The sequence below is a fragment of the Anser cygnoides genome, chromosome 2 (assembly GCF_040182565.1).
Source record: "Anser cygnoides isolate HZ-2024a breed goose chromosome 2, Taihu_goose_T2T_genome, whole genome shotgun sequence".
NCBI lineage: Eukaryota > Metazoa > Chordata > Aves > Anseriformes > Anatidae > Anser > Anser cygnoides.
Window position 1 is genome coordinate 12,097,339 of NC_089874.1, and position 15,479 is coordinate 12,112,817.

The 15,479-nt window shown below is 40.9% G+C and overlaps 1 protein-coding gene across 2 annotated transcripts in view; it reads right to left on the reverse strand.

The window, feature by feature from the left end:
• Positions 1 to 15,104, reverse strand: part of ADARB2 (adenosine deaminase RNA specific B2 (inactive)) — a 313,325-nt gene extending 298,221 nt beyond the window's left edge. Inside the window, exon 1 of one of the 2 annotated variants that reach the window (XM_048047579.2) lies at positions 14,741 to 15,104. In XM_048047579.2, coding sequence (XP_047903536.1) covers positions 14,741 to 14,840 — 100 coding nt within the window. In that variant the 5' untranslated portion in view covers positions 14,841 to 15,104. The remainder of the gene's footprint in view (positions 1 to 14,740) is intronic. The other variant, XM_013185763.3, reaches the window with a different exon arrangement.
• Between the last annotated feature and the right edge of the window lie 375 nt (positions 15,105 to 15,479).

The window sequence follows — 15,479 nt, forward strand, 5'->3', positions numbered from 1 at the left end:
GTCTTGCATTTCTCCCAAGCACCACCAACACTGTCTTATACAGAAATGTTTTGTTGCCCCCAAATTTAGTCTAACCAAGCTTCATTAATCAGTGGCTCCTTCCTGATACACTGTTGTCCAAAGACAGCAGCTGAGGGGACCAACCAACAGAGAAGAGAGCCTGAGAAGAGAGTGATGCATCTGGGCAATATGAGGCTGTAAGTAAACATCTGTGAGACGAGATCTCTTAAAAAACAAACAGCAAAAAGATGCAGTCAGGGGAAAAAGGTACCGTATCTCTGGAAAGGCCTGCTGGAATATTTAAAATTAGTTCTTCCTGGAGAAAGAAATGAGCACTAGAGACAATTTCAAAATGCTTCATGGGCTCCATTGGTCACAGACACACTTGTTCTGTGCACTTTGGGAAACCAGCAAACTGGAATCAAAGCTCCAGGAAGGCACCTCACATTTCCAATTCTGAGACAAAGCTTTCTGCACCTGCTATTTCTTATTCATATTTGAAATTAATTTTTAATATAGTATCTAAAAAGCTTATGGGTAACCACATAAGAGTTGTGAAAGAAAAAATAAATTTTAGAAAATCAGATGCTCTTTTCATTCCTCTTAAATTTACATAATAAAAATACCCATAATGATAGTATTTTACAGTATTAATCCAAAACCTGCAGTAACCCTATTGAGAAGCATTTGGAGCTCTCACTAAGGAGAACACTGCAATAGATTCTGGGAGGTTCAGACTGTGCAAGTAACAGAGCTGCCAGGGACCCAGCAGCTAGCAGTAAGCAGTGACATTCCCTCTTTGGCCCAGTTCGGACTGAAGAGAACAGAGTCCTTTGGACAAAGAACCCCACGTGGGCATTAAGTGCAGTAGAAAGTAAACAAGCAATCACCGTATAAATTGTGTGACATTCTGAGATAAGCGAGTTCCATTTGGAGAAATAAATCTTTGTGCTGCTAGCTGGTGCTTGAGAGGGTAACTAGGACAGTAGGTGGGATGAGTAAAGAAATATTTTGTCACGATTTTATCTGTCCTGACAAACACAGTGTCTTGGTAAAATTTGTCCTCTACTATCCCTTCATGCTGTGAATCCCATGGTTTCCTACTGGAAACAGGTAATGGCAAATGGGTACTTTATCCCCTTTCAATCCCTTGAAATCTTGATCCCAACTGCTTCTAAAAATATGCACGGCAGGTGTAGTGGAGAAAATGCTTCCCAAGCAAGCTCTGAGCAAACTGTCTTCACATAGAAATCTGGACAAGCAGTTGAGAGAAGCTTAGATGTGAACTTCTGACAGGGAACAAACCTTTCACTGCCACCAGCAGTTCTGTAGCCTGCAATCCCTTCACCCAGGACCCAAGTTTCGGCCTCACTGCCACTGCCCTCTGACCTGAGATTGCCCAGGGTAAACCCACGCCGTGCACTTACATCCAGCATTTGTCCTGACCCAGGCTGGGACCAACCACCCAACGGGACACAGAGTGGCAGAACTGAGGCCAAAGGGTGCCTGTGCTCCCCTTGAAGTTGAGAGCCAGCGTCCCCTTGGGTATCAAGGAGTCGCCAGCCCCTGCCCAGCCTGTCCTCCTGGGGCAGGAACACCTCACCTGGGCTTTTGGCTGCAACTGCTACAGCCAAAATTGCTGGTGCAGCTGCAGGCCCTGCCATGTGATTTTTCTGAAAACCACAGATTTTGGCATTCAGAAGTTGGATGGCTGGATGAAAGTGTTAGATGTATTTACTTTTCATGCATATACAAATATGAGTATTTCTATCCCACATATTTGTGAAGAACGTTTGAAAATATAATCTGATGAAAGCTCTGCAAAGAAACAATTTGTCATTACCCTCTCCCAGTCAGTTTCTTTAAGTTGATTTTTGAAAAAAATAAATGGATTTTTTAGGTCCCAAAGTCTACAGTCTACAAAGGCATATGAGTGGTGGATTTCCTGACTTTTCATTATTTCCCACCTGCATGGATTTCTGTCAGCTAAGAGCCCAGATAACACAGTTAACATTTCACGCTTAAAGAACCACTCATAATAAAGAATAAACAATAATTAGGATAGGTACAAGATGCAAAGGAATGAGTTATGAGGCAGACGTTCAATGCTCTCCTTTCAGCTGAGCCTATAAATGGTCTGAGCCTAAGAGAAAGATTCAGAACTTGAAACTGAGGGGCTGATAATTAATCAATTATGGCATAGGGGATTACAGTGTGTGGTCAAAATGCACTGAAAACAGAGACAAAGGAGGATGGACAAGAGTGTGGAAGCAGCACTGTCACCTCTACACAGGCTTGTACAAGTGATGCAGCACGTGCAAAACACACTTAGGAACAAAAGAGATACTACTAGAACAACAAAAAGACAACGTTATGAACCAAACCAATTCCTGGAAATATGGCCCAATGTTTATTAAAAAATAAGGATTTGATTCAAAGTCTTTATGAAACCTGGGACAAAACTTCTATGAGTTCAGCCCTTTATATGAATATGCATGTACGTTAATGTACGCGTTGCTGAAGCACATATTGGCACATTAATATTCATAGTACTAGAGTGTCTGTGTTTAAGTATATAAATAGAAATTGAATATAAACATATGCATTCATAGCTTTGAAGTTTCATTAGTAACAAAACAGCGTAGAGAAATTATTAGCATTTTTACATGATGATTTCTGTTTAAGTCAAATACTGAACTGCTACTTACTAACAAGGCATTCAACAGATGGGGAGTCTAGACTGATATCTTCTGTGGTATGCAAGTGTATTTTTAAACCTCCTATAACATAAAATTCTGATGCTGTACTGTAGGAATGAAATAAAGTGCTTTCCTGAGCGTGCAGTTTTAACTTCCTTGCTTTCTTTTTGAAATTCTAATTTGGCAGTGATGCATTACTGACAGTGCCAGTTAGCATGACCGTAACCTGCATAGAGATTACCACTGAGGTCAATCTGCACAGCAGACAACATGACCACCCATGGGAGAATGACCCATGGGATGAAGGTCCCCATAAGCGGTAGTGCCCGGTGCTTCTGAAAAAGAGATTCCCACGTGACAGTGCAGGATCAGGCTCCTATTCTCTTCATCTTGACTCTGCTTTCAATCTTTCTTTTCTAGTGGAAACAAAAAAGGAAATAGTGCTTTTGTTCACAAATTCACAACAAGCAATGTTGATGCATGCATATTACCTACTCAACAAAAATTAAGCTATAGCCTTAATGTACATAATGGATGACAGTGATCATTACACAAGTGAAGAGAGAAAACGTTTCCTAGATCTTTTCACTGTTTTGGAAAATGAACACAAAATCATATCCCTTTAGTAATACCGCTGCATACTCTTTATGCAGTTTTAAACTATATTATTTAGATAGCATTTATTTGTGTGGTTCACTGCTTGCCCTAAGAGACATTCATTTGTTCAAAGTATGAACTTATTCTAAATTTAAAATGGTAAAAGCAAACTAATGTAAAAACATAATGAAATCACCTTTCAATCTGCTTATGTTCTCACTTTCCATACAAACCTCCATCATAAAAATAATTCCCCAAATTTCTCTGAGATTATTCCAACAAATCCCATGCCTATCAAATCCTAAAACATGCTCCACCTGCTAGTGAAACTATCACAGTAATTGTCTGGGCTTTTATCTAATGAATATGCATGAAAGCAGTCAACACGAAATTCAGACTTAATCTACATTACTGGGAAAAGTTTGTGAAACAAGCTGTTGCATGGAAATTTATGTAATACGTTGTCACCATTCAGCAGAGACAAGCTGTCTGTTGGGGCTGCCGGACACCAGGTTCCTATATTCGATCAGGAGCCATATTATTGTTACCCTCATGCCATGCCTTTGGTCACAGATGTGCTGACAGCAACCCATCTCACTGTGCTGGCTGCCTGTGCATCATGTCTATGCCCTGACTGTGATGGTGATTACTGAAAAGTCTTTTTTTGCCATGCAGGTTTCAGTGAATCATCCTCATCTGTTCTCCAATGCACAAACTCACGGATACCTGCCGGAGCACAGGGAAATGCCAGATGGAAATTTAATGTGCTATGTACTGGCTGCAGAGACATCCATGCAGGCTGCACCCACAGGCAGGTATGTGCCCCATGCCAGGGTTTGCAGCAATATACAACAGCACAAAGCAACAGAAATCAAATGATTTGGAACCAAGATTAACAAAGTACTGCTTCCACCCTACAGCCTACATACGATGCACACACTGCTTCTGCTCTAATTGCTATTGGAAGGATAATCTTAGCCCCTTACCTTGATTTTTTTGCCATCTCCCATTTCTGTCTAAACAGCATTGAAAACAACTTTACACAGCAGTGTCACAGAAACATTTCTTCAGACGAGGAAGTGTTAAGGATCAGTTTAGATTAGGTAAAACAGAATGAGACTGGAGCCCTAACTGCATTAGAAATTTCTTTACATATAGAAAAAAAGTAAAAGAATAATAGCTTCCTATACAGTTCCTGATTACACAGACAATTTAAGCACCTGCATATATGTATGCAGATCTTGCTACTCATATACTGCTTTTCTGAGCAGTGGTGGAATGACTGAAGTGAGTTGGCTGAATCAAGGCCACACTATCCTGAAGACCTTTTATGAGATATCGGTCTAATCCAGTCACCAATCTCACATACTTTCACTGTTATAATTTGTAGAAACAACAGCTAGGGAGGATAGACACAAAGAGACTGAGATAATGACAAGAACAGGAGGTGTTTGGGTAAAAAAGATAATGAAATTTAAGAAGTGTAAATATGTGATAAACACACAGATTTGAGTTTACATACACTATGCTTTGCTCTAAGAGTGGCTTTTTGCAGCCTTTGTAGTTTAGTCATTAATTATTAGTCATTAATGTAATAGACTGACATGGCCTCTACAGTGTTTAATCCACAGACCCTTGAAAAAGCACTCTAGAAGACCCAAAATAATTTGTAATTTGTTGCTTCTTGCTTTCATTTCATTTTAGAGACTCTTGATGAGGGTTTTTTTTTGTTTGTTTTTTGAGGCAAAATTAAACTAATATAGGGAGCAGATTTTTGTTAATAGTTTTCAACTTCCAGAATTTCCTTCCCAGACTTGGAAACCAGGGCTTTTTATCTTTATTTGTTTTTCCCATCTTAGAATTGTCTGCCACATTTTAGTCAAGGAATTATCTTATGGTTAAATAGTACCATCAATTTACACTGGTCTCACCTAAAGTGAAATAATCTCCTGGTCTTCCAAGAAGCACGCACATACACAAAATTGATGAACTACGGCCAAAGCACTGTAAGCACCACTACTAAGATTTTTAGTGGAGAAGTTACAAAATTTAAGTAACATTTGCAAAGAACCCACTCCCACGCATCTGTTTAAAAATAAAATAAATCAAGCATGCAGGGCCTGCTGCTGCCAGCGCGGAGCTCCGGCCTGCAGCCGGGCCAGGAGCTGTGGCCATGCTGGGCCATGGCACACCACGGTCTCGCTCCGGCCTAGCCAAGCAATGCACTGCCACTGCGGGTGTGAGGCACCTACAGAAGAAAAATATGTATGAACTACAAACAGGCATTCATCTGCTGCTTGAAGCTACACCTGTGGACTCCTGAATGCCCGTCTCTTGCTAATGAGTGCTTCAACAGACTTTTACTCTGACTCAGTTTCCCTCTCTAAACTGGGAAAAATGTGGCCTCTCTGAGATTTAACAGCAACTTTTCATAAGTACTTTGGGCACATACCTAGCACGATTATACTGGTATGTTTTTGGGCAACGAGAGTCCTTGCTAGCTAGGATGAGTTGGAATTATCTGAAGGGAAGGACAAAAAAACAGTCCAATGTGTCTTGCATCCTAAGTGTAAATTTAATAAGGGGTTCACTGGTAACCTTCAGGAAAGCCTGCCAGAACTTCTTTGCCAATGGTTTCCAGCCTGGTACCATTTCAGAATGCTGAAATGCTTACAAGTCCTCCTCGGTAACTAATCTAGAAAGCAGTGTCCTGTTAAACTGCATGTACTACAAGCCACACTGCTAAACGGCAAAAGGCTGTTTCATTTCTAATTAATCAAAACCAGTGTACATTTTTAAAGATCCCCCCCATTTGTTTTTGACACCTAATAAGCATCTTCTGGGAACTGAGACTTAGCATCACACTGCCTGTTTTTTACCTTACAATTTACACTTCGTGCTGTAACATGCAGAGACTCCGAAATGCTTCATCTCTTTAAAAAAGAAGAAATGCAGAGCTAAGATCTTATTTAAAAAGAATTATTGGTAGAGTAAAAGTTAACCTAGAAAGACTTGCTTTTGACTTATTCTGCAGAATGGAAACGCTTCACATTTATGCTTGAATACTGTATACCTTTTCTTGCCCATGTATAAAATCTGAAGGCTTTGCACAGTGAAACTTTTTTTTTTAAAATCAAATGACTTGTGCTCATGAATTTTAGCTGAAAGCACAAAAAGTACTCCATGTGAGCACAGCATAAGGTAAAGCAAACCTCTGTCATACATCTGTAAAAACTGGTCATTATGAATGTGAACTGAAAATGAGTCAAGTGTCTCGATTTTAGAAACAGATTTCAAACGCACATCAGATGCTTTAGCATAAATAAATGGTAAACATTGATCGATCAATAATCTTTGCAGCAGTTGTAGCTGGAGACCTGCTATCAGTGATATTAAGAGAATAGTCTTTTTGTACTGCTTCTTTTAAACTCCTAAATCCACAAGCAGCAAGAGCTGAGCTCCAATTTAATTACTGTCTGCACTGCTCAACAATGGAGCCAACACAGACCACTGCGGCTTTGCCCCTTGCCTCCCCAAACTGCCGTTCATGCGAACACAAATAGCAATTCGTGATTGGCATGAGGGAGGTGAAATTACAACCTGGACATCAGCTAATGAAAGTTAATTTTCATTAAATATTGTTCAAGGATCCATAGGCATTTTTGCCTGGCATTGTCTGGCAGGTCTGCTGGCATGGATGTGAAACAGACCACAAGCTCAGGGTTGCTCCTCTTCACAGTTATGTCAGTTTTTCCATAGGATTCTGCTGGAGAAAGATCAGAACGCAAACTTCAGACCAAATCCGCCTTTTTGATGAAGGTTTGGGGTTCCCTGACAGGAATATTACAGGCTCCTGCACAAGCATCTGTCTTTGCCATTCTGAATTACTTAGCTCCTCAGAAAACATATGTACAAAATTAGAACAGAAATATACCCAAAACCTGGATTATAGTAAGTTTCCTTAATTTATCTCTCAATTAAAACATAATAATCTTACAATTGTTGTGTAGTTATGTCTTTGTGATTTGTCTGTAAGACCGTATTAGATAGAGGGAGATCATACAGAAATCTTATAAAGGATGTTTACATATATGCCTACATATTTTAGATTACAAATTCACACAGCATGCACATGTATAAACACACATGCTGGAAATGTATTTTATCTTTATGCCTCTAAAAAAAATTATTCAACTTAGTACAAAGATGAATCACTAATGAAAATAAAGCCTGTAGAGTTCAAAAAAATTAAGACCTACTGTCTAATAGGACTTGGTGTTTGTTCAGTTACCTTTTCGTTTTTACACAGCTAGACAGAAATCAAACATCCCTATTTCATACAAAAATGTTTAAGCACAGATACACGTGTACATAGCAGCACAGCTCTGCCACCCTGACTCATGCTGAGTAGAATTTTCAATTGTAATTTTACTGTGAGTAAGGGCAGCAGCATAAGGTCTCACACAAAGGTAACACATTATTAGAGTTGGCTAGATAGCCATCATTTTACATTTGTTAAACCCCTCTATTTAAGGAATAAGTAGCCATTTCACTTGGTAAGAAGCAGGCAATTGCATAAAATTAGTTGTGTATAAATCTTTCTATGGAGAGGGAGATAAAACGTCTGTCAAAACCTACTTATTTCTTTCCCACACTTCCCAGCAGCCTTGACTTCTCATGGTGATGTTTCATTAGCAGGGACAGAGAGGTGACTGCTAATAATTTTGAGCACCTCATAACGTAGAAAGATGATGTAAGAATGGAGAAAAAACACTTTCTCCTGAAGTACTTTGCTGAGATCTACAGTCGCTCACTCCTCCTTCCTGAACTGCACATGAAGCACCATCGCCACATACAGCAGGTTTCGAAACAGCACTCCTGTGTGGTATGACTCCAGAATCAGTGCAAGGGTTGGTACAGCTTTAGCAATAATTCCCATCACCTGCACCAAGGCGACCACGGTCTGTGGGAGTCATCTACTACACACCACTCATCTCATGGTATGCGTTAGCAGTCACGTCAGTAACTGGCTTTCTTCTGCTTAACAAATCATGTTTACATGGCTCATTTTCACCCCATGATATCCCACCACTTTGTTCCTTTTGCCAAAAGAAAAGTGGGGGGACAACACATTTTTGTTATCCTTCTAAACTCACCACAGCATCATGGAGATTGGGAATCAGTCTCAATTTCAGCCTGACTTTACATATGGGGAGATGAGTGGAAACAGAGGATAAGGACTAAACAAAGTCATCAAGAAAACCAAGGAAATACACCTGCTTTCCTCCAGCTGTGCCTCCTGAAACTGGGAAGCACACGGGCAGCCAAGCAGTGCCAGCCTCAGTGACCATGATCAAATAAAGTGTCTACAAATCACCTTTCCTCTAAATCCAAGTCAGGCACTTTCCTGAAAAAGAAGGCTCATATCTCATTAAAAAAATAAAAATCCTTCCGAACACATCCTAACAAAGCAAGCAGCAAACTTTTTAGCTTTAGTCTCTGGTGAGCTAATGAAGCACCTCCTCTCCCTACACATATCTAAGTTTTGATTTTCCATATCTGGAAGCAATGCATCCCACAGGACAGCTACATACTGTCTCTAAAGAAAGTCCTCTCACTCCTTCAAAATGTGAAGAAATCCAGTTTCCTCAAAGGCCTCTGTCTTTGTAAGTAAATAAATCAGGAATGAATCAGAGTAGCCTATTTACTTCCTTTGTAATCTTTCCTTCATTAATATGGTTTTCCTCTATTCCTTCTTATGTTTATCTCCAAAGTAAACAATATAAATCTCATCAATTTTCTTCCACTAAAATTTTACATCTCTAATCCCTTTGCCATATGTCTCTGAATCCTCACTATTTCTAGTATACATTTTTGAGCCAGAACAACCAAAATGAAGTAGAAAGCATCCCGCAAAAATATACCTTTCGTTCACTACGACACCATAATATCTTCAATATCGGGCATCCTGCTCTTTACACACCCTGCCCTGCTCTCTGCTTCCCTTGTTATCACGCTTTGGTTAGCGGGGATTTTCATTAAGCCACCCACAGCAATGCCCAGCCCTTAGTCCAGAGCAGACATTATTAACTCAGGGCCCAAAAATACGCCTTCATATTTCAAACCCATCGTAAGAAGCAAGAAATTTGAGACCGACTGAACAATGATGATAACACCATCCATTTAAATGCTCTCTGTTAAAGCATTAAATTTGGTTATTTTATGACTCAGGGAGGGCTGCCTATTAGTATGGGCTGACAAGCTGCTTCCATGAGTTAACAAAGTAGTCTTTGTAATATATTACATATCACAACATGCTGTTAAAACACCTCTGGGTTGGCTGCTTCGTTTAAAATTCATACAACGGGAAACAAAGGTCAGCTAGAGAAGAAATGTAAGCACTTTCTTTTCCTATTGGAACTTACATGATCTGCAGGCAAACCAAGCTGTTTTACACAAAAAATGTCAAGTTCATCACAGATGCCTCGAGAATGATCTATCTACTGATGCGTATCAGCTTTTTTGTCTGGATAACTAATAGTTTACATGGGAAAGAGCGGTAAACTGCCTGAAAGGTTGTAGAGATAGTTAGCTGTGAACACAGGGATCAATTTAGGTTCATTACTACTTGCAAAACCTAGGCAATATTGGACAGTGGTAATTCAAAAGTCGTACAATTAATGGAGATCAGACAGATATTCTAACTCTCGCCTTTTAATGCAACTTGCTAACCTAAAGGGCATTGAAAGAACCTAAGAAAACGTTTGCACAGACCTTTAGTACCTTTGATATTTCACAAGGCAATTTCATGTGACCTTTAATTTTTAGTGCGGGGTTTTCCATTTGTAGGGTATCACTTCAGAAAGGGCTGCCACTAAGTATTTTAAAAACTCCATTAATATCACTTAAATTGGAATTTGTAAGCAAAGCTGTAACACATCACCTTATGGGAGAATTTCCCCTACCCAAATCACAAAGGAGAAGCTGCAAAATTTTAAGCAGTGTGAAGCTATTTCCAACACTATGATATTTTGTCACTGCTTTTAAATGCCTTTGCATCACTACTGAAGAAAGCAAAACATCTGACCATCTGTGTTCAAAAAGGCTATATCTGTAATTGTTCATTTAAGATATGGTCAACATTTACATTACTGCTTTTTCTGCTTAAATGATTAACACTTTGAGGTAAAGTTGAAATATTTTATTCTCTCTCAAAGAGAAATGCACCATTTTATTGTTCTCACACTTATGTGCTGTTGCTAGGAAGACACAACTGCTATAACCTAATTGTCTGCTATTTAGCTATGGACTCATGAATCCCATATTTTTATTCTAAATTTAAGTTCAGTCATTGTAGCTAATGTCCTTGATGCTATCTCAAATTGCTGTCATTACACGGATCACTAGAAATTGGAGGTAATAGTAAAAAAGAAAAGAAAAAGCAAGGTACCAAATTAGATGATGGATAAAGGTTTAATCAATTTAATTTTATCACCAAATCCAGTCCCTTCCCCTCGAGCTGCCAGGGGACGAGATAAGCGGAACACATCTTGAAGCACGGCACAATGCTGTTGTGGGGAAGGAGTTGCGTCCCTGAACCTCACCAAGATGAAATGCGCTCATTTATTACTTTGGCATTGCAGGATGATGAAGGACCAAGCTGGTTTCCTCCCTCCATCCTCAGCACACTCTATTCCATTAATTTTTCATGAAATTTCATTCCACAATCATTTTTGCCTCTCGCCATCCTTATTTACTTTATTCTGTCCACTTTTATTTCATGTCCCATTGTATCAGCAGCAACCCCAGCCACAGCCTTCCACCACATCAGGGATACCTGATTCCCTCCCATTCCCTGTGATTAACTTTAATTGCCAGCTCTATAAAAAGGCATTGCAACTAAGGTGGCTTACTTGTAGTCTTACACTGCAAAATAACTAAGTGGCATATCCCCCATCACCCATTTCATGTTCAGTTTCTCTATGATGATTTCTAAGAAGTTGCAGGAGGCTGCTCATGTGTGGCCTTTTTAGTATTATCAGTAAATGCAACTCTGCTTTTGTTCAGTCTACTCTTAATCCTTCATCTCAGAACACAAGCTTTCTTTCTGAAATCTGTACTGCAGGCTAGCAAGTCTGTATAAAACATGCTGAAGCCACTGTGCTCAATTCTGCCAATACTCTGCCATGTTCCAAAGCCTTGGGGAAAACACAACAAGAACCCAGAAATCCAGCAATTTCCTTTAAGGATTTAAAAATTTAGAAATGATTTCTTTAAATCATTAGGCAGAGTTTTCTAACTTCTGGTCATTTTATAACCACAAATAAAAAAAATATATATTTCTGCTTTCACATGGAATTAGTATTCAGGTATTCTAGCAACCATCTGTATTTATTTCGCATTAGGTCTGAGAAATTAAGAAATTACCTCCCCTGGGAGTTAACATACTGATTTTCTAAGTGACAATGAAAAGATTCCTACCTATACTAATTTAACAAAAAGCTATAAATATCCAGCCAATTTAGTTTTTTTAACACGCTTTCTGCAAGTAGTGTAAAACTGAATGAAATCACTGGGCAAATATACACCTGCAATGTGATATTCTGCGCACAGACATTTAATGTTAACTCATCAAGGTAGAATATTTATACTGAGTAGTTTTCTGGATTTCGTATGCTTAAAATAAGGTGCACACAAATTAATTACAGGACTATGTCTTTGCACACTGGAATCACGCTCGAGGTCTTCAGTGCTCTATTTGCATATAGGGAAATTCTGTCTTTTGCAGCACGGCACGTGGCTTTTTTGTTGTTTTTGTCATAAACACACATGGAAATTTAGCTATTTAAAAAACGTTTGCTCTCCTTGCTTGAACTTGCTTACTGTCCCAAAACTCCTATAACTGGATGCTCTGGTTTAGAAAGAATGGAGTAAAATGCTATACCCAGATACATTAATTTGTAATTCACACTACCTAGGACAAAGACATGACTAAAACCACAGAGTTTAAATCCAAAGAGGTAAAAATAATGTTATTAAATAGAGAATAGTATTTGCTTCTACTGCTATGCATTCCTAGATGTGCTATGAGGCAACGTTTCAAACTGTTTTTAAGCACTGTTCACATTTAACACTTCTAATATATTAGCGTATTAATCTGTTGAGCCCACCTCCCTGAAGAGTGGGGATGCAAAAGGCAATATTATTTCCTTACTCTGATTACTATTCCATTTAAATTTAAGACTACAATGAATTTCTTTGTGTACATGTGTCCATAGGTATCTCTGTGTGTCTATGTGTAAATATATGCACGTAGTTACATACTTTAAAGCATCTTCTAAAAGTGTTTTTACTATAAGTAACAAAATACATGCTGGAGAGCTGTTTAAAGGAGATGCCTTAGGTGTAACTACATAAAAAGATTTTACACAAGCTATTAAATAGATCAAATCTGCAAAACAATGGAGCCCACATTAATTCTCATGAAGATGTAGTAATTTGTGAGCCTAATCAACACTGGCTTGACAAGTCTCCAAGAGAGCCAGTTTGTTAAGCAACACCTTTGTATTAGTTACCACCAAATTATATATATAAATAAACTATAGTAATAGTCATATCTAACAGGTTTTATACTTGGCTTACCATAAGTTAAAGCCATTTTTGCCAACATAAATTCACAGGAATGTGTATTGTTAATGAATATATAGGGTGGTTATATACAAAAGATAACAAAAATCATACAAACACAAGCATTGCTCCCTATAATTAGCATACTAACCAACTGGTTGGAAAGTGGTTAGGATAGCATGTTTGAAGGAATAAAAAAAATGAATGCTTCAAATGCACTCTCATTGATACTGGTCAGACAAGTACTTTCTCGAATGCCATCAACCTCCAGCTGTGCATTCTGCTAATAACTGCATTTACCAAGTTATTATTTAGCAAGTTTTTGTGTTTTGTTAAGGCATTCAACTTCCACCTTATTTTAGCAAAACATTTGGCAACAAAGAAAGCAGCAAAAAAGCCTTACTGAAAGCCCCTCACTTTTGTCTGTTTCTTAGAAAGAAAAACAACACTTATAGTTTACCTTTATAACAAAGCACCTTTTCCCCACTGCATGGATTAGTGACCACTCTTCTCTTGGCCAAGCGCAGGGTAGCTAAGGCTAGGTGAAGTTTGCAAACCTCTGGAAAAGTTGTTTTGCTTGACCAAATACAACATAAGTCTGCAGAGCACAACTTAAATAGAAGCAGATTTAATGGCAGCTCTCCCTTCGCTTAATATTTCAAAATTTGTTTGGCAATAGTGTAAAACACAGCCTTTATCACCAGCTGTTACAGCACGCTAAAGATGCCGAGTAGCGAAACAAGAATACACACCTACTGGAAGCACGAGCACATTTGCATGCCTGCTGTTCCCTCTTGTGCTCAGGTCACTGTTTGTTACTACAGTTATGGATATTGAGAGTTCAGGCATGAAAGTTGAAACAGTGACAATTGTATGATACACTTCAGCATCCGGCATTTGACCCGTTTTCACTTGTTACTACACAAAACCTGCTTTGACACCCTTCTAAAAAGTTCCCCAAAAACACGCTTATTGGCTTCGACATAATCAATAACTAAAAGACTCCTAGCTAATGTCTCCAAAGGAGGGCTCCTGAAATCAGCAGACCTAATGTATCCAAGTGCCGGCTGGCCTTGAGAAGCCAGCTGGGTGGAACTTGTGCTAGTCCCAGGTACTGGTGACAGCGATGGGCTGGGTGACATTTTCTGGTTAGTGGCACCCTTGGAGCTCGTATCACTGCAAGCGGATGCGCTGCACCTGCCCATCTCCGGACCCGCTTCCCCTATCGTTTCACTTTAAAGCGCTCAGTCTGTTAACTTCGGCTTTTTCAGGCAAAAAAACATCAGAAATCAGGCAGTAGTGTGTCATCCTCTCTACAGGAGAAAACAGGACTTCAGAAGAGCTTTTATCTAGGGCACATTCCCTGTTTGCAGTGACACCCTGTAGCTTTACTTTTCATGCTCATGACAATTAGTGCTTTCCTAACAAAGGTTTGCTTGGGGAAGCGGAACGGCCCCCAGAATAGCAAAACTTGGCGAACCTTAATAACAAAAAAAAGGGGAAAAAGCCAAAAAGGGGCGGTGTGGGGCTCATCACCTGCCTGCAGCCGGGGGGCTCGGCGCCGCTTTCTGCCCCTCCACAGCGGGACACCGGGGCTGACGCACCGGAGGGAGCCCCCCACGGCCCCAAATAAAGAGTGGGGAGCGAGGGGGATGCGGAGACCCCCCCCTTTGGCCGGGTCCCCCCGGGGAGAGCCCCGTCGGGGCCGGTGGGCTCCATCCCCAGACAATGACCAGCGTGTCCGCGGGGCGCGGGCGGCAAGAACAAGCACCCAAACAAACAAACAAACAAGGCAAAAACCCACAAATCTCCCTTACCTTTCCTCTTGGATCTCCTCCTCCGCCTCCTCTTGGGCTTGCATTTCAGCTGGCCGCTCGGCCCCCCCGACGCCCTGCCGCTGCCCAGGACGGATGTCATGGCCCGAAGCCGGCCGGAGCGGCCCCGCTCCGCTCCCTTCTCCTCACGCCGAGCTTCCCCCCTCGCTGGAGGCGGCTTTTATAGGGCGCCGTGTAGGGCGGCGCTGCCCGGCGTGGCGGCGAGGGGTCGCTCCTCCGCCCCGACGGGCCGGGGCGATGCCCGGGGGCGGGGGGCAAGCGGGCCGGCCCCTCGCCCACTTTTTTTTTTTTTTTCTTCTAATTTTTTTTTGGCACCTCTGCGAGTTGCCCGCAGCCGGCCGAGCTTTGGAACCGACTGTGAGGAGTCTGGGGGAGGCGTGGGGGGGGGGAAGGGGGGCGGATTTGCTGCTGCAAAGTCTCCCGCAGCCCAATCGCTCCCGCCGCCCTGCGCTGACATCAGCGCCGCCGGCCCGCCGCCCCGAAACCCGCTCCCCCCGGGCCGGAGCCCGAGCAAGCCCCGAAGCCAGGAGAAGCACCCTGCCCGGGGCGGCTGGCCAGGGGGCTCCTGCAGGCAGCATCCCGAGCCCTTTTCTCCACCCCCCCCCTTTTTTTTTCTTATTTTTTTCCTTTTTTCCCCCTTTTTTTTTCCTTTTTTCCTTTTTTTCCCTTTCCTCCCCTTTTTTCTTTCATTTATTTTTTTCTTTTATTTATTTATTTTTTA